The sequence below is a fragment of the Pelobates fuscus genome, chromosome 2 (assembly GCF_036172605.1).
Source record: "Pelobates fuscus isolate aPelFus1 chromosome 2, aPelFus1.pri, whole genome shotgun sequence".
In the NCBI taxonomy this organism is placed as follows: domain Eukaryota; kingdom Metazoa; phylum Chordata; class Amphibia; order Anura; family Pelobatidae; genus Pelobates; species Pelobates fuscus.
This window is the reverse complement of record NC_086318.1, coordinates 14,140,173-14,164,406: the sequence shown is the minus strand read 5'-3', so window position 1 is coordinate 14,164,406 and position 24,234 is coordinate 14,140,173. Positions and strand designations below refer to the sequence as shown.

Below are 24,234 nucleotides of genomic sequence, written 5' to 3'. Positions count from 1 at the left end.
ACTACATATAAAAATGATCATAAAGGCCTTTGAAAAAAGGTCTGGCTGTGCCATTAAGGCACCATTATTTTTATGCACAGAGCTGCATTAATTTTCTGTAAGTGGTTAGCTGACATTCTCAGCCAATGAATGGCCAGTGGGATTGGCATCCAGCTTCTGTAGCTCTGCAGGTGGGGACCCAGGTAAGAGAACAAACTGTTGCAAGACCAGGGAATTTGCAAGGGAAGTGGTTATGGTGCTTAGAGTAACCCTTAAGAAATATTTTTATTATTGTCACGGGAAGTGCACTTTAGAATTGTAGATATTGCTCATTTAATTGTCTTTGCTGAACATCTGGAGAATGTATTCTTTATACCCTTCAGTTTAATACCAGCTTAATATTTTGGGTAATATCTCTAGATAATCCGTTTAGTGCTGATGCCAACAAAACAATTAAACAAATGTCTCCTAACATTTGGGATTACCAGTTGTGCTTGTTGCTATTCCACAATGCTTAGTTATAACTGCTGGTGAAAAGGTCTGAGTGAAAGGTCCATGGTTTTCCTGATTTCCACATTAAATATATAAATATATGTGTAGGTGTCTGAAACATAGTTTATTTGCTCATGTAACATTAATTCCTTTCATATTGTGAAACATATAGATTGGCTCAGGAGGTAAATCTGACTTACCACCAATTGATGGACCAACGGACCTGGAGAGAGGACCAATCCTGCCTGTTCCTCTGGGAATTCGACCTGTGCTGAGCAAGTACAGAGTGGAGGTATGAGTGGAGGAACTACAAATCATATTTATAGCCTAAACCGATCCTTCTGTTTACTAAACATGAGCATGTTTTCTCTCTTTTAGATTCTTTTCTGGGGACTGAGGGATCTCAAGAGGGTAAATCTAGCACAGGTGGACAGGCCACGAGTTGATATTGAATGTGCTGGAAAAGGGGTCCAGTCAGCATTGATCCAGAATTACAAGAAGAATCCAAACTTTAGCACGCTTGTCAAATGGTTTGAGGTGGTAAGTGATGAGAGGAAGGAGAGCATGTCTACAAATTCTCACTAAATTAAAATGCATCTTAAAACCTAAAAAAATACACAGTTTATTGGGGGCATCCAATAAGCCTGATAACCTGGTATACATCCATGTAAATTTAAATTATCCAACCCCCATGATGGAGGTAACAAGATAGTAAGAGCAAAACGTAAGGAAGAAAAAGTTATGTGTTGGACCTTAGATTGGTCTGAGTTATAGAACACCCTAGGTAAATGACAGAATTCCCTAAAGCCAACAATGTGGGGTCTTACATTTTCAGTTATAATAAAAATCACAACTTCAAATCTCAAAGTCAGAGGACCAGAAATTGGAATTGTCAAGACAAGCCAAAAATCAAAACTGAAGTCATTAGTACCACTGTCCACGTTTTGGGATCAGAACCATGAACGCTCACCAAGTCCGCGTGGTTATAGCCTTATTGTTGCCTAAATTCAGTGTGAATTTAGTATGCATGTTTATCTAGCATTGATAGTGCTTCCACTGATGTATAAATACAAGAAGTAACCGCTCTTTCTGAAATCCCTTTACAGGACTTACCAGAGAATGAACTACTCCATCCACCTCTCAATATCCGGGTGGTGGATTGTAGGGCGTTTGGCAGATACACATTGGTGGGATCGCATGCCGTAAGCTCACTGCGGAAATTTATCTACCGCCCCCCTGATAAGAAATCTCAGCAGTGGAACACAGCAGGTACTGGCATCCCTCATATAAGTATTGTGATCTATGTTTCACTGAGCAGAACGTGCGCACCATGGCATGCTGGCTCTAACTTACTAACATCCTCAGCAGATTGTAAAGGGCAGTGAGGGACAATCTTCGCACCACAGATATTTCAGATATATTTATTTATGATGTAGATATCTTTGTCATCTTTCCCATGATGGTCAACAGGCCAAGAAATATAGTTTCCATCACAGATTTAGGATTAAAGGTAATGCTAATAATATAAATCTACCCAGTATAACTAACTGTAACCTAACCTACACAGTGCACCCAACGTGTGTGGGAGCCTGGAGTGTCCCTTTAATAATATAAACCCACCCAGTATAACTAACTGTAACCTAACCTACACAGTGCACCTAACGTGTGTGGGAGCCTGGAGTGTCCCTTTAATAATATAAACCCACCCAGTATAACTAACTGTAACCTAACCTACACAGTGCATCTAACGTGTGGGGGAGCCTGGAGTGTCCCTTTAATAATATAAACCCACCCAGTATAACTAACTGTAACCTAACCTACACAGTGCACCCAACATGTGTGGGAGCCTGGAGTGTCTCTTTAATAATATAAACCCACCCAGTATAACTAACTGTAACCTAACCTACACAGTGCACCTAATGTGTGTGGGAGCCTGGAGTGTCCCTTTAATAATATATACCCACCCAGTATAACTAACTGTAACCTAACCTACACAGTGCATCCAACGTGTGTGGGAGCCTGGAGTGTCCCTTTAATAATATAAACCCACCCAGTATAACTAACTGTAACCTAACCTACACAGTGCACCCAACATGTGTGGGAGCCTGGAGTGTCCCTTTAATAATATAAACCCACCCAGTATAACTAACTGTAACCTAACCTACACAGTGCATCTAACGTGTGTGGGAGCCTGGAGTGTCCCTTTAATAATATAAACCCACCCAGTATAACTAACTGTAACCTAACCTACACAGTGCACCCAACATGTGTGGGAGCCTGGAGTGTCTCTTTAATAATATAAACCCACCCAGTATAACTAACTGTAACCTAACCTACACAATGCATCTAACGTGTGTGGGAGCCTGGAGTGTCCCTTTAATAATATAAACCCACCCAGTATAACTAACTGTAACCTAACCTACACAGTGCACCCAACGTGTGTGGGAGCCTGGAGTGTCCCTTTAATAATATAAACCCACCTAGTATAACTAACTGTAACCTAACCTACACAGTGCACCCAACGTGTGTGGGAGCCTGGAGTGTCCCTTTAATAATATAAACCCACCCAGTATAACTAACTGTAACCTAACCTACACAGTGCACCCAACGTGTGTGGGAGCCTGGAGTGTCCCTTTAATAATATAAACCCACCCAGTATAACTAACTGTAACCTAACCTACACAGTGCACCCAACATGTGTGGGAGCCTGGAGTGTCTCTTTAATAATATAAACCCACCCAGTATAACTAACTGTAACCTAACCTACACAATGCATCTAACGTGTGTGGGAGCCTGGAGTGTCCCTTTAATAATATAAACCCACCCAGTACAACTAACTGCAACCAAACCTACACAGTGCACCTAACGTGTGTAGGAGCCTGGAGTGTCCCTTTAATAATATAAACCCACTCAGTATAACTAACTGTAACCTAACCTCCACAGTGCACCCAACATGTGTGAGAGCCTGGAGTGTCCCTTTAATAATATAAACCCACTCAGTATAACTAACTGTAACCTAACCTACACAGTGCACCTAACATGTGTGGGAGCCTGGAGTGTCCCTTTAATAATATAAACCCACCCAGTATAACTAACTGTAACCTAACCTACACAGTGCACCTAACATGTGTGAGAGCCTGGAGTGTCCCTTTAATAATATAAACCCACCCAGTATAACTAACTGTAACCTAACATACACAGTGCACCTAACATGTGTGAGAGCCTGGAGTGTCCCTTTAATAATATAAACCCACCCAGTATAACTAACTGTAACCTAACCTACACAATGCATCTAACGTGTGTGGGAGCCTGGAGTGTCCCTTTAATAATATAAACCCACCCAGTATAACTAACTGTAACCTAACATACACAGTGCACCTAACATGTGTGAGAGCCTGGAGTGTCCCTTTAATAATATAAACCCACTCAGTATAACTAACTGTAACCTAACCTACACAGTGCACCTAACATGTGTGGGAGCCTGGAGTGTCCCTTTAATAATATAAACCCACCCAGTATAACTAACTGTAACCTAACCTACACAGTGCACCTAACATGTGTGAGAGCCTGGAGTGTCCCTTTAATAATATAAACCCACCCAGTATAACTAACTGTAACCTAACCTACACAGTGCATCTAACGTGTGTGAGAGCCTGGAGTGTCCCTTTAATAATATAAACCCACCCAGTATAACTAACTGTAACCTAACCTACACAGTGCATCTAACGTGTGTGAGAGCCTGGAGTGTCCCTTTAATAATATAAACCCACCCAGTATAACTAACTGTAACCTAACCTACACAGTGCACCCAACGTGTGGGAGCCTGGGGTGTCCCTTTAATAATATAAACCCACCCAGTATAACTAACTGTAACCTAACCTACACAGTGCATCTAACGTGTGTGAGAGCCTGGAGTGTCCCTTTAATAATATAAACCCACCCAGTATAACTAACTGTAACCTAACCTACACAGTGCATCTAACGTGTGTGGGAGCCTGGAGTGTCCCTTTAATAATATAAACCCACCCAGTGTAACTAACTGTAACCTAACCTACACAGTGCATCTAACGTGTGTGAGAGCCTGGAGTGTCCCTTTAATAATATAAACCCACCCAGTATAACTAACTGTAACCTAACCTACACAGTACACCTAACGTGTGTGAGAGCCTGGAGTGTCCCTTTAATAATATAAACCCACCCAGTATAACGAACTGTAACCTAACCTACACAGTGCATCTAATGTGTGTGGGAGCCTGGAGTGTCCCTTTAATAATATTAACCCACCCAGTATAACTAACTGTAACCTAACCTACACAGTGCACCCAACGTGTGTGGGAGCCTGGAGTGTCCCTTTAATAATATAAACCCACCCAGTATAACTAACTGTAACCTAACCTACACAGTGCACCCAACGTGTGTGGGAGCCTGGAGTGTCCCTTTAATAATATAAACCCACCCAGTATAACTAACTGTAACCTAACCTACACAGTGCACCCAACATGTGTGGGAGCCTGGAGTGTCTCTTTAATAATATAAACCCACCCAGTATAACTAACTGTAACCTAACCTACACAATGCATCTAACGTGTGTGGGAGCCTGGAGTGTCCCTTTAATAATATAAACCCACCCAGTACAACTAACTGCAACCAAACCTACACAGTGCACCTAACGTGTGTAGGAGCCTGGAGTGTCCCTTTAATAATATAAACCCACTCAGTATAACTAACTGTAACCTAACCTCCACAGTGCACCCAACATGTGTGAGAGCCTGGAGTGTCCCTTTAATAATATAAACCCACTCAGTATAACTAACTGTAACCTAACCTACACAGTGCACCTAACATGTGTGGGAGCCTGGAGTGTCCCTTTAATAATATAAACCCACCCAGTATAACTAACTGTAACCTAACCTACACAGTGCACCTAACATGTGTGAGAGCCTGGAGTGTCCCTTTAATAATATAAACCCACCCAGTATAACTAACTGTAACCTAACATACACAGTGCACCTAACATGTGTGAGAGCCTGGAGTGTCCCTTTAATAATATAAACCCACCCAGTATAACTAACTGTAACCTAACCTACACAATGCATCTAACGTGTGTGGGAGCCTGGAGTGTCCCTTTAATAATATAAACCCACCCAGTATAACTAACTGTAACCTAACATACACAGTGCACCTAACATGTGTGAGAGCCTGGAGTGTCCCTTTAATAATATAAACCCACTCAGTATAACTAACTGTAACCTAACCTACACAGTGCATCTAACGTGTGTGGGAGCCTGGAGTGTCCCTTTAATAATATAAACCCACCCAGTGTAACTAACTGTAACCTAACCTACACAGTGCATCTAACGTGTGTGAGAGCCTGGAGTGTCCCTTTAATAATATAAACCCACCCAGTATAACTAACTGTAACCTAACCTACACAGTACACCTAACGTGTGTGAGAGCCTGGAGTGTCCCTTTAATAATATAAACCCACCCAGTATAACTAACTGTAACCTAACCTACACAGTGCACCTAACGTGTGTGGGAGCCTGGAGTGTCCCTTTAATAATATAAACCCACCCAGTATAACGAACTGTAACCTAACCTACACAGTGCATCTAACGTGTGTGAGAGCCTGGAGTGTCCCTTTAATAATATAAACCCACCCAGTATAACTAACTGTAACCTAACCTACACAGTACACCTAACGTGTGTGAGAGCCTGGAGTGTCCCTTTAATAATATAAACCCACCCAGTATAACTAACTGTAACCTAACCTACACAGTGCACCTAACGTGTGTGAGAGCCTGGAGTGTCCCTTTAATAATATAAACCCACCCAGTATAACGAACTGTAACCTAACCTACACAGTGCACGTAACGTGTGTGGGAGCCTGGAGTGTCCCTTTAATAATATAAACCCACCCAGTATAACTAACTGTAACCTAACCTACACAGTGCACCTAACGTGTGTGGGAGCCTGGAGTGTCCCTTTAATAATATAAACCCACCCAGTGTAACTAACTGTAACCTAACCTACACAGTGCATCTAACGTGTGTGAGAGCCTGGAGTGTCCCTTTAATAATATAAACCCACCCAGTATAACTAACTGTAACCTAACCTACACAGTACACCTAACGTGTGTGAGAGCCTGGAGTGTCCCTTTAATAATATAAACCCACCCAGTATAACGAACTGTAACCTAACCTACACAGTGCACGTAACGTGTGTGGGAGCCTGGAGTGTCCCTTTAATAATATAAACCCACCCAGTATAACTAACTGTAACCTAACCTACACAGTGCATCTAATGTGTGTGGGAGCCTGGAGTGTCCCTTTAATAATATTAACCCACCCAGTATAACTAACTGTAACCTAACCTACACAGTGCACCTAACGTGTGTGGGAGCCTGGAGTGTCCCTTTAATAATATAAACCCACCTAGTATAACTAACTGTAACCTAACCTACACAGTGCATCTAACGTGTGTGGGAGCCTGGAGTGTCCCTTTAATAATATAAACCCACCCGGTATAACTAACTGTTACCTAACCTACACAGTGCATCTAACATGTGTGGGAGCCTGGAGTGTCCCTTTAATAATATAAACCCACCCAGTATAACGAACTGTAACCTAACCTACACAGTGCACGTAACGTGTGTGGGAGCCTGGAGTGTCCCTTTAATAATATAAACCCACCCAGTATAACTAACTGTAACCTAACCTACACAGTGCACCTAACGTGTGTGGGAGCCTGGAGTGTCCCTTTAATAATATAAACCCACCCAGTGTAACTAACTGTAACCTAACCTACACAGTGCATCTAACGTGTGTGAGAGCCTGGAGTGTCCCTTTAATAATATAAACCCACCCAGTATAACTAACTGTAACCTAACCTACACAGTACACCTAACGTGTGTGAGAGCCTGGAGTGTCCCTTTAATAATATAAACCCACCCAGTATAACTAACTGTAACCTAACCTACACAGTGCACCTAACGTGTGTGAGAGCCTGGAGTGTCCCTTTAATAATATAAACCCACCCAGTATAACGAACTGTAACCTAACCTACACAGTGCACGTAACGTGTGTGGGAGCCTGGAGTGTCCCTTTAATAATATAAACCCACCCAGTATAACTAACTGTAACCTAACCTACACAGTGCATCTAACGTGTGTGGGAGCCTGGAGTGTCCCTTTAATAATATAAACCCACCCAGTATAACTAACTGTAACCTAACCTACACAGTGCATCTAACGTGTGTGGGAGCCTGGAGTGTCCCTTTAATAATATAAACCCACCCAGTATAACGAACTGTAACCTAACCTACACAGTGCACGTAACGTGTGTGGGAGCCTGGAGTGTCCCTTTAATAATATAAACCCACCCAGTATAACTAACTGTAACCTAACCTACACAGTGCACCTAACGTGTGTGGGAGCCTGGAGTGTCCCTTTAATAATATAAACCCACCCAGTGTAACTAACTGTAACCTAACCTACACAGTGCATCTAACGTGTGTGAGAGCCTGGAGTGTCCCTTTAATAATATAAACCCACCCAGTATAACTAACTGTAACCTAACCTACACAGTACACCTAACGTGTGTGAGAGCCTGGAGTGTCCCTTTAATAATATAAACCCACCCAGTATAACTAACTGTAACCTAACCTACACAGTGCACCTAACGTGTGTGAGAGCCTGGAGTGTCCCTTTAATAATATAAACACACCCAGTATAACGAACTGTAACCTAACCTACACAGTGCACGTAACGTGTGTGGGAGCCTGGAGTGTCCCTTTAATAATATAAACCCACCCAGTATAACTAACTGTAACCTAACCTACACAGTGCATCTAACGTGTGTGGGAGCCTGGAGTGTCCCTTTAATAATATAAACCCACCCAGTATAACTAACTGTAACCTAACCTACACAGTGCATCTAATGTGTGTGGGAGCCTGGAGTGTCCCTTTAATAATATTAACCCACCCAGTATAACTAACTGTAACCTAACCTACACAGTGCACCTAACGTGTGTGGGAGCCTGGAGTGTCCCTTTAATAATATAAACCCACCTAGTATAACTAACTGTAACCTAACCTACACAGTGCATCTAACGTGTGTGGGAGCCTGGAGTGTCCCTTTAATAATATAAACCCACCCAGTATAACTAACTGTAACCTAACCTACACAGTGCATCTAACGTGTGTGGGAGCCTGGAGTGTCCCTTTAATAATATTAACCCACCCAGTATAACTAACTGCAACCAAACCTACACAGTGCACCTAACGTGTGTGGGAGCCTGGAGTGTCCCTTTAATAATATAAACCCACCTAGTATAACTAACTGTAACCTAACCTACACAGTGCATCTAACGTGTGTGGGAGCCTGGAGTGTCCCTTTAATAATATAAACCCACCCAGTATAACTAACTGTAACCTAACCTACACAGTGCACCTAACGTGTGTGAGAGCCTGGAGTGTCCCTTTAATAATATAAACCCACCCAGTATAACGAACTGTAACCTAACCTACACAGTGCATCTAACGTGTGTGGGAGCCTGGAGTGTCCCTTTAATAATATAAACCCACCCGGTATAACTAACTGTTACCTAACCTACACAGTGCATCTAACATGTGTGGGAGCCTGGAGTGTCCCTTTAATAATATAAACCCACCCAGTATAACGAACTGTAACCTAACCTACACAGTGCACGTAACGTGTGTGGGAGCCTGGAGTGTCCCTTTAATAATATAAACCCACCCAGTATAACTAACTGTAACCTAACCTACACAGTGCACCTAACGTGTGTGGGAGCCTGGAGTGTCCCTTTAATAATATAAACCCACCCAGTGTAACTAACTGTAACCTAACCTACACAGTGCATCTAACGTGTGTGAGAGCCTGGAGTGTCCCTTTAATAATATAAACCCACCCAGTATAACTAACTGTAACCTAACCTACACAGTACACCTAACGTGTGTGAGAGCCTGGAGTGTCCCTTTAATAATATAAACCCACCCAGTATAACTAACTGTAACCTAACCTACACAGTGCACCTAACGTGTGTGAGAGCCTGGAGTGTCCCTTTAATAATATAAACCCACCCAGTATAACGAACTGTAACCTAACCTACACAGTGCACGTAACGTGTGTGGGAGCCTGGAGTGTCCCTTTAATAATATAAACCCACCCAGTATAACTAACTGTAACCTAACCTACACAGTGCATCTAACGTGTGTGGGAGCCTGGAGTGTCCCTTTAATAATATAAACCCACCCAGTATAACTAACTGTAACCTAACCTACACAGTGCATCTAACGTGTGTGGGAGCCTGGAGTGTCCCTTTAATAATATAAACCCACCCAGTATAACGAACTGTAACCTAACCTACACAGTGCACGTAACGTGTGTGGGAGCCTGGAGTGTCCCTTTAATAATATAAACCCACCCAGTATAACTAACTGTAACCTAACCTACACAGTGCACCTAACGTGTGTGGGAGCCTGGAGTGTCCCTTTAATAATATAAACCCACCCAGTGTAACTAACTGTAACCTAACCTACACAGTGCATCTAACGTGTGTGAGAGCCTGGAGTGTCCCTTTAATAATATAAACCCACCCAGTATAACTAACTGTAACCTAACCTACACAGTACACCTAACGTGTGTGAGAGCCTGGAGTGTCCCTTTAATAATATAAACCCACCCAGTATAACTAACTGTAACCTAACCTACACAGTGCACCTAACGTGTGTGAGAGCCTGGAGTGTCCCTTTAATAATATAAACCCACCCAGTATAACGAACTGTAACCTAACCTACACAGTGCACGTAACGTGTGTGGGAGCCTGGAGTGTCCCTTTAATAATATAAACCCACCCAGTATAACTAACTGTAACCTAACCTACACAGTGCATCTAACGTGTGTGGGAGCCTGGAGTGTCCCTTTAATAATATAAACCCACCCAGTATAACTAACTGTAACCTAACCTACACAGTGCATCTAATGTGTGTGGGAGCCTGGAGTGTCCCTTTAATAATATTAACCCACCCAGTATAACTAACTGTAACCTAACCTACACAGTGCACCTAACGTGTGTGGGAGCCTGGAGTGTCCCTTTAATAATATAAACCCACCTAGTATAACTAACTGTAACCTAACCTACACAGTGCATCTAACGTGTGTGGGAGCCTGGAGTGTCCCTTTAATAATATAAACCCACCCAGTATAACTAACTGTAACCTAACCTACACAGTGCATCTAACGTGTGTGGGAGCCTGGAGTGTCCCTTTAATAATATTAACCCACCCAGTATAACTAACTGCAACCAAACCTACACAGTGCACCTAACGTGTGTGGGAGCCTGGAGTGTCCCTTTAATAATATAAACCCACCTAGTATAACTAACTGTAACCTAACCTACACAGTGCATCTAACGTGTGTGGGAGCCTGGAGTGTCCCTTTAATAATATAAACCCACCCAGTATAACTAACTGTAACCTAACCTACACAGTGCACCTAACGTGTGTGAGAGCCTGGAGTGTCCCTTTAATAATATAAACCCACCCAGTATAACGAACTGTAACCTAACCTACACAGTGCACGTAACGTGTGTGGGAGCCTGGAGTGTCCCTTTAATAATATAAACCCACCCAGTATAACTAACTGTAACCTAACCTACACAGTGCATCTAACGTGTGTGGGAGCCTGGAGTGTCCCTTTAATAATATAAACCCACCCAGTATAACTAACTGTAACCTAACCTACACAGTGCATCTAATGTGTGTGGGAGCCTGGAGTGTCCCTTTAATAATATTAACCCACCCAGTATAACTAACTGTAACCTAACCTACACAGTGCACCTAACGTGTGTGGGAGCCTGGAGTGTCCCTTTAATAATATAAACCCACCCAGTATAACTAACTGTAACCTAACCTACACAGTGCACCTAACGTGTGTGGGAGCCTGGAGTGTCCCTTTAATAATATAAACCCACCTAGTATAACTAACTGTAACCTAACCTACACAGTGCATCTAACGTGTGTGGGAGTCTGGAGTGTCCCTTTAATAATATAAACCCACCCAGTATAACTAACTGTAACCTAACCTACACAGTGCATCTAATGTGTGTGGGAGCCTGGAGTGTCCCTTTAATAATATTAACCCACCCAGTATAACTAACTGTAACCTAACCTACACAGTGCACCTAACGTGTGTGGGAGCCTGGAGTGTCCCTTTAATAATATAAACCCACCCAGTATAACTAACTGTAACCTAACCTACACAGTGCACCTAACGTGTGTGGGAGCCTGGAGTGTCCCTTTAATAATATAAACCCACCTAGTATAACTAACTGTAACCTAACCTACACAGTGCATCTAATGTGTGTGGGAGCCTGGAGTGTCCCTTTAATAATATTAACCCACCCAGTATAACTAACTGTAACCTAACCTACACAGTGCACCTAACGTGTGTGGGAGCCTGGAGTGTCCCTTTAATAATATAAACCCACCCAGTATAACTAACTGTAACCTAACCTACACAGTGCACCTAACGTGTGTGGGAGCCTGGAGTGTCCCTTTAATAATATAAACCCACCTAGTATAACTAACTGTAACCTAACCTACACAGTGCATCTAACGTGTGTGGGAGTCTGGAGTGTCCCTTTAATAATATAAACCCACCCAGTATAACTAACTGTAACCTAACCTACACAGTGCATCTAACGTGTGTGGGAGCCTGGAGTGTCCCTTTAATAATATTAACCCACCCAGTCTAACTGTAACCTAACCTACACAGTGCATCTGGGGTGGGTTAAGAAAATCAATTACCATTATGCATGCCCTGCTTTGTTTCCCTAGGGCACCCTGCATGTATAGGGTACATGGCTGAAGCAATAACTATATTTGTCTGATTAAGGTCTCGAGTTTATATTTTAGAATATTTTTTTCCAATTATTTTATGTTTTTGGATATAATATATAAAAAATATTAAAATATCAAAAATATCAAAATATAAAAAATCATTAAAACGTCAAAATATTACACAATTAAAATGTTTTTTTTGTATAATATTAAATCATTTTAAAAATGTCTCCAAAAATATTAACTGATTTGAAAAGCTTATCCAACTAATATTAATTCACGGCCAAAGTTCCTTGGACCCCCAGTTTGTCCATATTGCATCAGTTTCGGCCTACGCCAGGCTCCAATCCCACAATGCATTCATGCATTCCATTTAATTCCATTTTATACGTTTTCTGCACGGAGGGGTAGCTGCAGTATTTGTACCCAGGGGCGGCTTTGACTATCCCCCATGGGTCACAGAGGACAGAATGTTTTGGTGAGTACTCATTGTCAGAAGAATGTGCTTTACAAACCATCCTACAATTCTGATGTTTAATTCTTTATATTTTTATTTTTTGTATGAATAATTATTAAAACTTACATTATGAAGATGCTGTATTGATTCTAAGAATGTGTCATTTCATTTATTTCCATTTCATGTCTGCTTTCTACTGAACATTCACTCCAGCTAACCCGCATGGTGTGCTTCCATCTTTTATTTATTTTTTCTGCCACTATTTACCTTGATATGAATTCACACTACTTTATCTCCGGGTATCTCTCATTTCGAGTCTGTCCTGTGCCCTGTCTCTTCCTGTCTTCCATCTGTAGTTAAATTGATGAATGGATATTTGGCACTGGCCAATGGCGGGCCCTACTCTCGCCCCACAGGTGAAATAGTTGTCAACATGGAGCCAGAAGTTCCCATCAAGAAAATGGAAACTATGGTGAAACTGGAGGCTGTAAGTGGCATATACTCATTCCTAGATTTATTATTACTAATATTATGATTTATAAATGCCAACATACTCCACAGCACATAATAATGGGGATTTAATATTGCTATATATATAAAAGGCACCTGACCAAGACGGGCTTACCATCTTACATTACTATTTACTACATCGACTATTACATGACAACTGGGGCTTGTTTTACAGTGACAGAAATAAAGAAAAACTAGTGATGATAACAACGATGAGATACGCGGGTCTATTAGCTGTCAGAAAGAAATAGCATGGCTCAAAAAATGAGTGGAGTTGAGAAGTCAGAATTTTTAACTTAGCATTATCTGCCCTCTGCTGTTCACTTTGCTACCTATAGCTCATTTATCATTACTTAGCATTTCATAAAAATAGAATATTTAGAATATACTAATAATGACTGTTTTGGAATTTAATTAAAATTCCAACTCTATCCAAAGATTCCATAAGAAAATACAACTATGTTTTATGGGCAAGCCTAAGTTTGACAAAAGTTGACAAATAGCAGAATTCCACCATTGACTTTTGTCGAATACCAGCAGCCATCACAAGTGACAGCTTTGGGATTCAGTCATGGTCTCACTCATTGTGAGACCTGTTCTATGGAGGTTCTTGTGGACTTGCAGGATCCTCCATAGACCTAACTGTTACGACCCAGCTCCAGGCAGATGAAGACCCAGAAGCTGAAGAGGATCCCCCTGATAATGATCGAGGAGGCTTCAGGTAAGTAAAAGCCCATCAACCTTTGATCGCACCTAACTGGCGATTTCACTTTTAGAGGTCTTTGCAAACATACATAGACCTGAAAAGTGACAAACCCGCTTTAATGGTTTTTATATTAGAGGAGAGGGGGTTGTAGTGCAAACACCAAAAACTGGAAAACCATAACAAAATCTAACTTAATAAGGCATTGCAAGTTTCAGCAATTGTCATAAACATTAAAAAAACGAGAAGTAAACATTTGAAGATTTTAAAGGTGTCCTTTAATGCCTTTTTTAAGTAACATTTTCTTTATGAGAATCCTCCCCTCTCAAAATAAAACTATTTCAAGCGTCCTCTTGCTGTCTTGAGGGAAAAGAACGCAAAACATCTGGAAAAAGCACATTAGGATTTTTTAATAAATGTGGTGGTAGCTAATTCCATGCTCATTATGTCCAGTTTAGTCATGGTGGGATTATTGTTACGTGTTTTATGTGTCTTCCATTATCATTGCATTTGTGAATAAATGCCGTCTCTTCTCATTTTTGTTTTCCATTTCTGTGTGGAAGAATTCTGATGCGGTTGTTAAAGTAGATGTGGTAAGTGACTATTTATCTGGTGTGGACACATGCGGCTGCGCCATTCACTGCGTACGCCGGTTGCTTCACATGGCTTCACCACTGTGTTACCAAACCTCACAATTCCTGTTTAGGAGGAGCAGGCTCCATAATTTCTACGGACAATTTTCACTTCTTTGCTCGTAAAACTTTTGTTATTTTGCCACTGGATAGCTAACAAAAATAGACAGTGAAAAGTAAAATATGAACAATTTTATCATCACAATGTGCTAAGCCACAGGAGTACAGAATATAACTGGATTCATATACACAAAACAAAGTAGTCACTTAAAGTGCTATTTAATAAAGGTTGCCACCATAATGAAAGATGTCTTAATGGTTTTCTTGCCCATGCCACCCATGTGTCCCTCCCCTGACCCAATAGGGATTGTATAGCTGCCAAACAATGTTTGATGGATGAATCTAGCTCTGTTTATCACCCTCTGGCATTTATATAATTATGATTTGCCCTACGTGGCTTCATTTAATCCTTTGTACATTTCCAGAATGAAGACGAGAAGGAAAAAAAGAAGAAGAAAAAGAAAGGTGAAGAGATCGAAGAGGAGGAACCGGATGAGAGCATGCTTGACTGGTGGTCAAAATACTTTGCTTCCATTGAAACTCTGAAAGAGGTGGGATATAGTCCTTACAGACCAATAGCATGATCACTGCAGATGGAGATCGCTTCATTCAACATCATCAAGTCATATTTCCTTTCCCTTATCAATAGCCCAGTGTTTGTTGTTAATAGCCACATCCAGGGCCATATTTACATGTCAGGCGCCTGTAGGCTCCCCAACCCAACCAAATCAACCATATAAATAAGTATAATTAATTTATTAACAGGACATTGCAGGCCAACAACATTTATATATATATGTATGTGCTAATTTCTACTTGTAATATAAATGAATTCAGGGTTAAAGATAATGTTAGAAGTGGTTAGGAGAAAGGGCGTAACATAGGGTGATTAGTGTTACTTAAATTAGCAGTTCGAGAGAGGTCGAAGTGCAAGGGCTGTGTAGGATTATTGAGTTTAAGTCTAGAGTTCGGTTAAATTTAGAATTGAGGTGTTTAGTTATTAAGAGAAGTTAAACATAGGATTAAGGTAAAAGGTTTATGTTAAGGTGTATGCTTTGAGTGCTGAAGTTTGAAGGGTTATTTACAAAGTTCTCACCTCCTATGTCTTCTATAGACCAGTCAGATTGATTATATTTTAGACCTGCAGTAGCTGTAATACAGTGTGCATCACTCAGTTCTAGGCTATGATATACAGTTTATAGAGCTCCTCCTGCCCCTCCTGCAATGTTAGAAGCTGCTCCTGTGCTAGTGGCAGATAGGAAGGGATCCCTTCTACTTCCTGTCCAGCCTCAAACTCAGACACTGGAGGAGTTCATACAGCTCTGAGCTTTACACCCTCTATAACTGTTCCTTCAGCTCTGCTATTAAGGATGACTGGGCTACCGAGGACAGTGGTCAAGGCTCTCCACCAGCCTACGTAACCTCAAAAAGGCACACTATAAGTGCCAAAAACAGGCACCCCTAGTGGCCAGGCACCTGTAGGCAGGTGCCTACTCTGCATAATGGGAAATCTTGCCCTAGCCACATCTAAGGGTAGGCCATCTATTTTCAATACAAGGGGAAGAACAACCAAACAGTTCAACATGTTGTCCACCTGGGCTACAGATATATCATCTAAGTGATCATAAAACTGTGCCGTGACTCGTAACACGTTTATTTTGTGCCATATCATGCATCACGTGTAAATAAGTTAATTTAACCCTCTTGTTGCTGAAATCCAATAGATTCTCACTGCAATTTTTACCATATTTCATTTATTTATTTTCTAAGTCTCATGTAATACAGAAAGGAAAGAGAAATGAGCATCAGAACATCGGACTATATGTAAAGCGTGATAGCCATGAACAGTTTTATACTAGCCAATAGCATCCATCAATACAGACAACAGAAACCCAATGAAGACTAGGAAAGGAAGTGAAAAATAAAATACTTTAAAAAGGGACACAATATAGAAAAAAGAAGGGAGGAAATACATTTTTGTAGAGCGATAAGAGAGAGAGAATAAGGAAAATTAAATGGAGAAAATGGTTCCCGGAATGACATACCGTCTATATATCTATTGTATCACATACCGGAAGGATAATGTACAGAGGGTCCAGGAGGCTCCGGCTGAAATCCTAATATCAGCATATTTCTCGTTTTATCCAGCAATTGCGCCAACAAGAGGCAGCAGCGGCAGAAGCCGAGGAGAAAGAAGAGATGGAGATTGCGGAGGGTAATTTGTAGAATGTGAATACTGTGTATATATTGCTCCCTCAATCGAGATCTACTCTAACTCCCAGTACTCTCAGAATGAAAGGTTTGCCTTCAAGATTAACCACAAGCAGGTTTCAAATATTTGTAGAGCTTGATTAGACTACTGGGAAGACAAATGTGCTAGTATATCCTAATCAGTACAAATGGCATTCATCCCATCGTGTTTTATAACCTAAAACAGTCAGTGAAACTTAGATTGTATTAAGGCCTCAGTTTAAAACGCTTTCCAAACAATTCATTTGCATTTGTTCAATCATCAGTTTTAGAGAAACCAAAATACTGTGCTGCCCCCGGATTCCCTGCACCTAAATAGTGGAATTCATAAACCGTGCCCATTCCTACATTAGTATATGATGCAGCTTCCACTGATAGAATGTATCACCGTCTGCATGCGCAATCCTTCTCTGTACTAAATAGCCAAATATGTTAACCCTCAATGTGAATGTTTGTTGTTCCTTATGTATTTGTTCTGTTCTGTGCTTCACTTCACCCCCTCCACATTGTAAAAGGCTATGAAAGTTGGCAAAAATAATCCTTAGAAATAAATTGAGTTTTATTGGTAGATATTTTAGGTCAGATTTGACTTATACCACACTGCCAGCAGCAAAGAGGTATCAGCATTACTTATTGGCTTATAACTGGTATCCCACTTCTGACACAATTTTTCCGTATTAAAACCGATACGCAGTATAAATCCATTGTATCAATGTTTTGTGTTTAATGCATGGAGGATATAACAAGTGTATATGTGTATTCAAGAATAGGGAGCCCTTTTCATCTGTTTTATGTTTCCTCAGTTCTTTTTGGCCATGAAAAGTCTATTGCATGGTGTCATCTGATTGTAATCTCCAGCCTGACATTGCAACGGGACCCCTAGTGCATTAATAAGATCACTTCAATAATCAGAACAATACATCTGATGCTTACAATCTTTCTATTATATTTCTTCATATAACCTTCAGGCCGACGTGCTTTACTTGGCAAAAAACAAAATTAATATATTCATGTAAAGGGTAACCAGACAATGGTCTTCTCACTAGTCCAGAAAATCAGGGGGGAAACATTGCCTCAAGTTGTTCGTATGTTTTTTTTAATTGATCCAAATATGTGTAGAATTAACTCTGTAATTCTGGTTTAGCACAGATTGTTTCTAGCTTTATTTTAAAGGCGATATCGATAAAACACAGACGTAGACGATAGTTGTTGCATGTATGAATAATGGGATATTATCGGTAAGTATAGAGACTTCTAGAATGCATGTATTGTTTGCATTGAGGTTTGATGGAATCTCATTGGACCTCATTATGTAAACAATCATAGATGAAGGATTTATGCATTTGGAAGGTGATAGTAGACATTGGAGGCACAAGCCACCTGCGCTCTAAACTATCGGTCAACTTTCATGCTCACCATCGTTGAGTGTTTTGTGTTTGGCTCCCATTTTCCACTCTACCAACCTTGTTTGATGGATCAGAGATCAAAATTGATGAATCTTCCATGAAAGGCTCCAAGGGACAAGTGAAGAACAAGGACAAAATGAAAGTCCCCAAGGAGGACAAGAAGAAGAAGCTGCTGGCTGAGCAGGCAGAAAAGAAGAACAAGCAGAAAATCGATGAATTAAAGGTACTAATCAAATCTTCAGCATGTTAATAACCTCTAGAATGATTATAAAAGTGTATATGTCTAATAGGATTTATCCACAAATATCCGCTTTCTTTCATTTTTGTTCACATTTACCTGAAAGACACCTCCAAAAAAGGGAAAAGAATTGAAAAAGAAAAGGGTGCAGAACCCATTTAAGATTATTGACTTAAATGAGAATTACCTGGAATTCAAAGTGGGTTCCAAATTTTAGGCCAAATCTAAAATAAATCTGAATTTGAGATTTTTTATGATTCAGCCATGTTTCTATCACTTGAAATACACTTTTGATTCACTTTGGATAACCAACAAATTCACACGTTAGTAAATAACCCTGATTGTGGACAATGTGCAGACTATTTATGGCTTATTTTATCTTTAATCTATTATATATATATATATATATATATATATATATATATATATATATATCATATCTCTATATCTCTAATTTATTATATCTATATATCTCTATTATATCTCTAATCTATTATATCTCTAATCTATTAAATCTCTAATATATTATATCTCTATTATATCTATATATCGCTATTATATCTCTATTATATCTCTATATCTATTATATCTCTATATCTATTATATCTCTATATCTATTTTATCTATATCTATTATATCTCTAATCTATTATCTCTCTAATATATTATATCTCTATTATATTATATCTCTATTATATCTATATATCGCTATTATATCTCTATTATATCTCTATATCTATTTTATATCTCTATATCTATTTTACATCTCTATATCTCTATTATATCTCTAAGTCTTTATTTATAGGGAGCATTTTTACCATTAACAAAGGTGACTATTTACACCTAATGAAACTCATGGATATTTTCATGGATATACACTTAAGGGAGAATTGTCTGAAATTGACAATGAATTTAAAGTGAATTTCACATTCAAATAACCAAATTAGTCAAAATTCGAATCTTACTTTGGTAAATAACCCTGTTTATGTTCTCGGTGGTTTATAGCTTGCCATGTTTTCAAACCATGCATTAATATCCTCCCAGGTGTTCAATAAGGAACTTGAGATGGAATTTGACAACTTTGAAGACTGGTTACATACGTTTAACTTATTGCGAGGGAAGACGGGGGACGATGATGATACCATGAGTGAGGAGGAACGTATAGTGGGAAGATTTAAAGTAAGTATTCCCCATTTTTCATCTGGGATATTATATTTACCGAGTCACTAAGCCCCATCCATAGATTGTTAATACTCAGTCCTGTAGTGAAGTATTAGAAAGTGGCATCAGAAAGGACAGTCACCCCAAATTCCATTAAAAAACATAAATGTAATAATAATTAGGTTAATATACATTTAGTTTCATTTTGGTTCTACCAGTTATTTGCTGTAGAGATGGCCATCGTTTGTGGGTAATACAATTGTATATGCTTGGTATCATTGACTAATAGAAAAGGCTGCAGAGCGCATTATCATCAGCCAAACGGAATCTTTGGAATTGTGCAGAATAGATTGTATCAGTACACTGTGCAGTGTGATAAATAATCATCCTGGTAAATCTGCTGGCATCCCCTTATCAATATAGTCCAATGGTATATGTGTGTGAAAGCCTAGACCTGTATGGGCATACCTTCATCAATAGACATAATGAATTATACAACTCTCTGTTTAATAATTACAGCTTTGTATTTGACTTGCTTTTTTCTCCTGTGTGTTTGTGTAATGTCGCAGGGCTCAATGTGTGTCTATAAAGTGCCCTTACCTGATGACATAACTAAGGAAGCTGGATACGACCCAAATTTTGGCATGTTTCAAGGCATTCCCAATAACGACCCAATTAATGTCCTCGTTAGGGTGTATGTAGTACGGGTAAGTCCATGTGCACACAATATATCTTACATAGTTACTTCAACCTTTCACGCAGATATGTTTTTAATGTGGTTCAGAAAGACTGAAAAAACATTGAGCCTCAATTTAATATTGTTATTTTTGGAGAAACTTTTAAAATGATTTTCCAAAAATAATCCAAATAATTTAATTAAAAACAATTGCTACATAATCTGTTTATACAACATTTTTAATCTCACGTCGGTATCGTACTTACTGTAAATAACTCTCAATATCCAATATGTATTTTTGTATAGTCCTGTTAATGAATGTGTTACCCGGGAGCTGTTTGTACTGGTGAAAGAGGTTACTGTTCACAAATAAAAATATCATCCCTGTTCCTCGAAATAACGGGGTTTACCTACACAGGACAAAGTCTTAGTATCTCCAATGGCTGAAGTTTGAAAACTAGGATAAATATCTTGTTCTATATTACAGGCAACAGACCTTCATCCTGCCGACATCAATGGAAAAGCAGATCCATACGTTGTTATAAAACTGGGAAAAACAGAAATAAAAGACAAAGAGAACTACATATCCAAGCAGCTCAATCCCGTCTTCGGAAAGTGAGTCATTCTGATAGTTACAATCAACAAACAATTATATCTGTAGAGTTTCATTATAACTTAGTTTTAATTAGCTTTAATTCCCAACTATTCGTTCTCTTCTGTAGCTCTCAGTGGCAAATTATCCTTGATAACCGAAAGCAACATTTTATTAATTACTACAGTAATTATACACTGATCAGTCAAAACGAACACAACTAGCCACTGCATACCGGGAACACCCCACAAGACCTGCCGTTTGGAGATGCTCTGACCCAGTCGTCTAGACATCATTATTTGGCCCTTGTCAAAGTCTTTTCACTTGCCCAATATTCCTGTTTACAACACATGGAATTCAAGAACTGCCTGTTCAATTGCTGCCTAATATATTGCATCCCCTGACAGCTGCCATTGTACATAATCTGTTTATACAACATTTTTAATCTCACGTCGGTATCGTACTTACTGTAAATAACTCTCAATATCCAATATGTATTTAATCAATGTTATTCATGTTGTAGCTGTTCAGTGTTTATGCATGATCAATGACTATACTGTGTAAAATCAACTGCAATACTGCAATGTGTCCACTAGATGTCACTCAACGTAACACCTTTTGTTTAGAAAGTTGGGTTATTGACTTGGATTATTGTAGGCCAGTGTGGGCTAGACCAGGGATAGGCAACCTTCGGCACTCCAGATGTAGTGGATTACATCCTCCATAATGCTCTTACACCCATAATGCTGGCAAAGCATCATGGTAGGTGTTGTCCATCATGGTTGCCCATGCCTGGGCCAGACCAATGAGTTATCATGACCAAAGCATCTATTGTATTGGAATATATAATGTGAACTATAATGTTGTTTTCAGATCATTCGACATTGAAGCCACATTTCCCATGGAATCAATGCTGACGGTGGCCGTGTATGACTGGGACTTGGTGGGAACAGATGACTTGATTGGAGAAACCAAGATAGACCTTGAAAACCGCTATTACAGCAAGCATAGGGCGACTTGCGGCATTGCACAGAGTTATGCCATGTATGTGTGTCACAATACACCTTGCAAACACTTTCATTCACTCATTCTCTCATTCCATAAACGGCATGTGGCACTCAGTGTAGTATAGAGGGATGTGTGGCTTTCCAGGTACAATCTCACACCTTGGAGGAAGAGATATTGGAAGCCAATGAGGTTTACTGGCATTCTATTACTTTGTTGACCTAAGTTCCATTTGGTCTGAACTTTGTCTGTGAGTCTCAGATACTGCAGTTGGAATCCTATCCACTGAGTTATCTCACCAGTTGAAGGACTCAGGAAGTTCCGTGTTGGCTGTGAAGCAAATTCATGACAAACACTCACATGGCTATTTACCCGTGAGAATTCAAAGTGACTTTTACATTTAATGCCAGAGTAACTGAAAGAATAGCTGACCAATAATTGAGCAATTTGAAATTCCCTTTGAATCCACCTTGAATACTCCCATTAGTGAATAACTCTGTTAGACAGAATTAGTGGCATGCTTTAAATGCACTTTACGTTCAATATAAAACAATGCAGCTCCCACTGAAAGCGAAATAGACTGGGAAGGGTGCTGAAATCAGAAAACAAACAAAAAATACAGACGGAATAAAGGATTTAGTCCATTAGTACATAGGAATGGGGATCAAAATCTTATTCTGTTATAACCGTCCATAACAATATGTTTCTGATCTTTAGCATTTCTTTAATGTCAAGCAAGATACATTTTCTAGGCCAGACGCTCAAAGTAAAACGTCTTTGTTGAAAGGAATTCTCTAATTTCCTGCAGTATGTTACTGTGTTGGTAAATATTTTGGTAAAAAAATTATTTTTTGCATCTAATAGTCATGGCTATAACATGTGGCGGGACCCAGTGAAGCCAACGCAGATATTGTCCAAGCTTTGTAAGGAAGGAAAGGTTGATGGACCTCACTTTGGACCTGGTGGAAGAGTAAAAGTCACAAACCGTGTGTTCACTGGTCCCACAGAAATTGAAGATGAAAATGGTAATTTTCTTTTTTTACATTAAATTGTCGTTTAATGATGTTTGCTAAATTTAACGTGTTGATTATGCAATGGTTTTTGCTTGTTTGTTCTTAGGTCAGAAGAAACAGACCGATGAACATTTGGCTCTCTCCGTTCTCCAGCACTGGGAAGAGATCCCACGTGTGGGGTGTAGACTGGTTCCAGAACATGTTGAAACCCGACCGTTACTAAACCCAGATAAACCTGGCATTGAGCAGGTAATGCTGGCTTTTAACTTCTTCAGAGCCAGAGGCAGCAATTTCAGTCTCTCAAACCTGTTGAGTGAAAACGAGCTGTGTAAAGCCAGACTCGTTCTCAGCTAGTCATTACAAAATAACAGTATACCCCCAAAAAATAGAGATTCAGCTGTTTCCTAGAATACAAATAAACATAGCATAGTGTAGTACAGTAAATAGCACTAAATAGGATTGCATTTACGAGATATTGAGATATTAATGCGGGGGACTTTAAATTATTTAATGAGAGGTAGATAGTTCTCTGCCAGTTGGATAACAGTAATTCAAATGATCATTCACTTGCAAAAACCAATAATTTGAGAATGTGCATCCTACTTGATACATTCGGTTCCGAATTATGTTAAAACTTGGAATTCGGGAATCTTCAGAATCTTATACTTTGTATAGGGTTGGGTGCAAAATCACAGATTTTAACCGAGACACCAAATGCATTTGGGTATTTTCTGTAAATCTGGTCGGACTGACTGAAATCTGACACATTTGGCTAAAAATGAGAATTGCCATTTTGGTCGGAATTCGTCCATGTACACTGCATTTAGTGAATACCCCAATTAGATTTACCTGTCATGGCTTCTGTCTGCTCTGTTGTTTTTTGAAAAAAGAATCAATTCCTTATGAAACGTCATCAGTTTTTGGAACGTGTGATTTGAAATTAAATTACCAAAGCCTGCCTTGCTCTGTTCATTGCTAACCACCGTGGACTATGCCGCAGGCTCCATGATGTAAAACTAATATGATGTTCATTTTTGTCAGGGTCGCTTAGAGATGTGGGTGGATATGTTCCCCATGGACATGCCGGCTCCAGGACCTGCCCTTGATATTTCACCGAGGAAGCCAAAAAGGTGCAAAGCAAAACCATTACATGTCATTAAGTGCAAAATGTCACTATACCTTTTAAGACATGAAGCTGGTA

At 39.7% G+C, this 24,234-nt stretch overlaps 1 protein-coding gene across 2 annotated transcripts in view; it reads left to right on the top strand.

Moving 5' to 3' along the window:
• Positions 1–24,234, top strand: part of OTOF (otoferlin) — a 338,353-nt gene that overhangs the window by 293,128 nt on the left and 20,991 nt on the right. The window contains exons 27-41 of one of the 2 annotated variants that reach the window (XM_063441964.1): positions 644–763; positions 850–1,011; positions 1,578–1,740; positions 13,205–13,275; positions 14,565–14,594; positions 15,119–15,244; positions 16,842–16,908; positions 18,424–18,572; positions 19,631–19,765; positions 20,317–20,454; positions 20,911–21,038; positions 21,889–22,059; positions 22,885–23,045; positions 23,140–23,282; positions 24,075–24,163. In XM_063441964.1, coding sequence (XP_063298034.1) covers positions 644–763; positions 850–1,011; positions 1,578–1,740; positions 13,205–13,275; positions 14,565–14,594; positions 15,119–15,244; positions 16,842–16,908; positions 18,424–18,572; positions 19,631–19,765; positions 20,317–20,454; positions 20,911–21,038; positions 21,889–22,059; positions 22,885–23,045; positions 23,140–23,282; positions 24,075–24,163 — 1,853 coding nt within the window. Of the gene's footprint in view, positions 1–643; positions 764–849; positions 1,012–1,577; positions 1,741–13,144; positions 13,276–14,564; positions 14,595–15,118; positions 15,245–16,841; positions 16,909–18,423; positions 18,573–19,630; positions 19,766–20,316; positions 20,455–20,910; positions 21,039–21,888; positions 22,060–22,884; positions 23,046–23,139; positions 23,283–24,074; positions 24,164–24,234 lie in introns of both variants that reach the window. The other variant, XM_063441962.1, reaches the window with a different exon arrangement.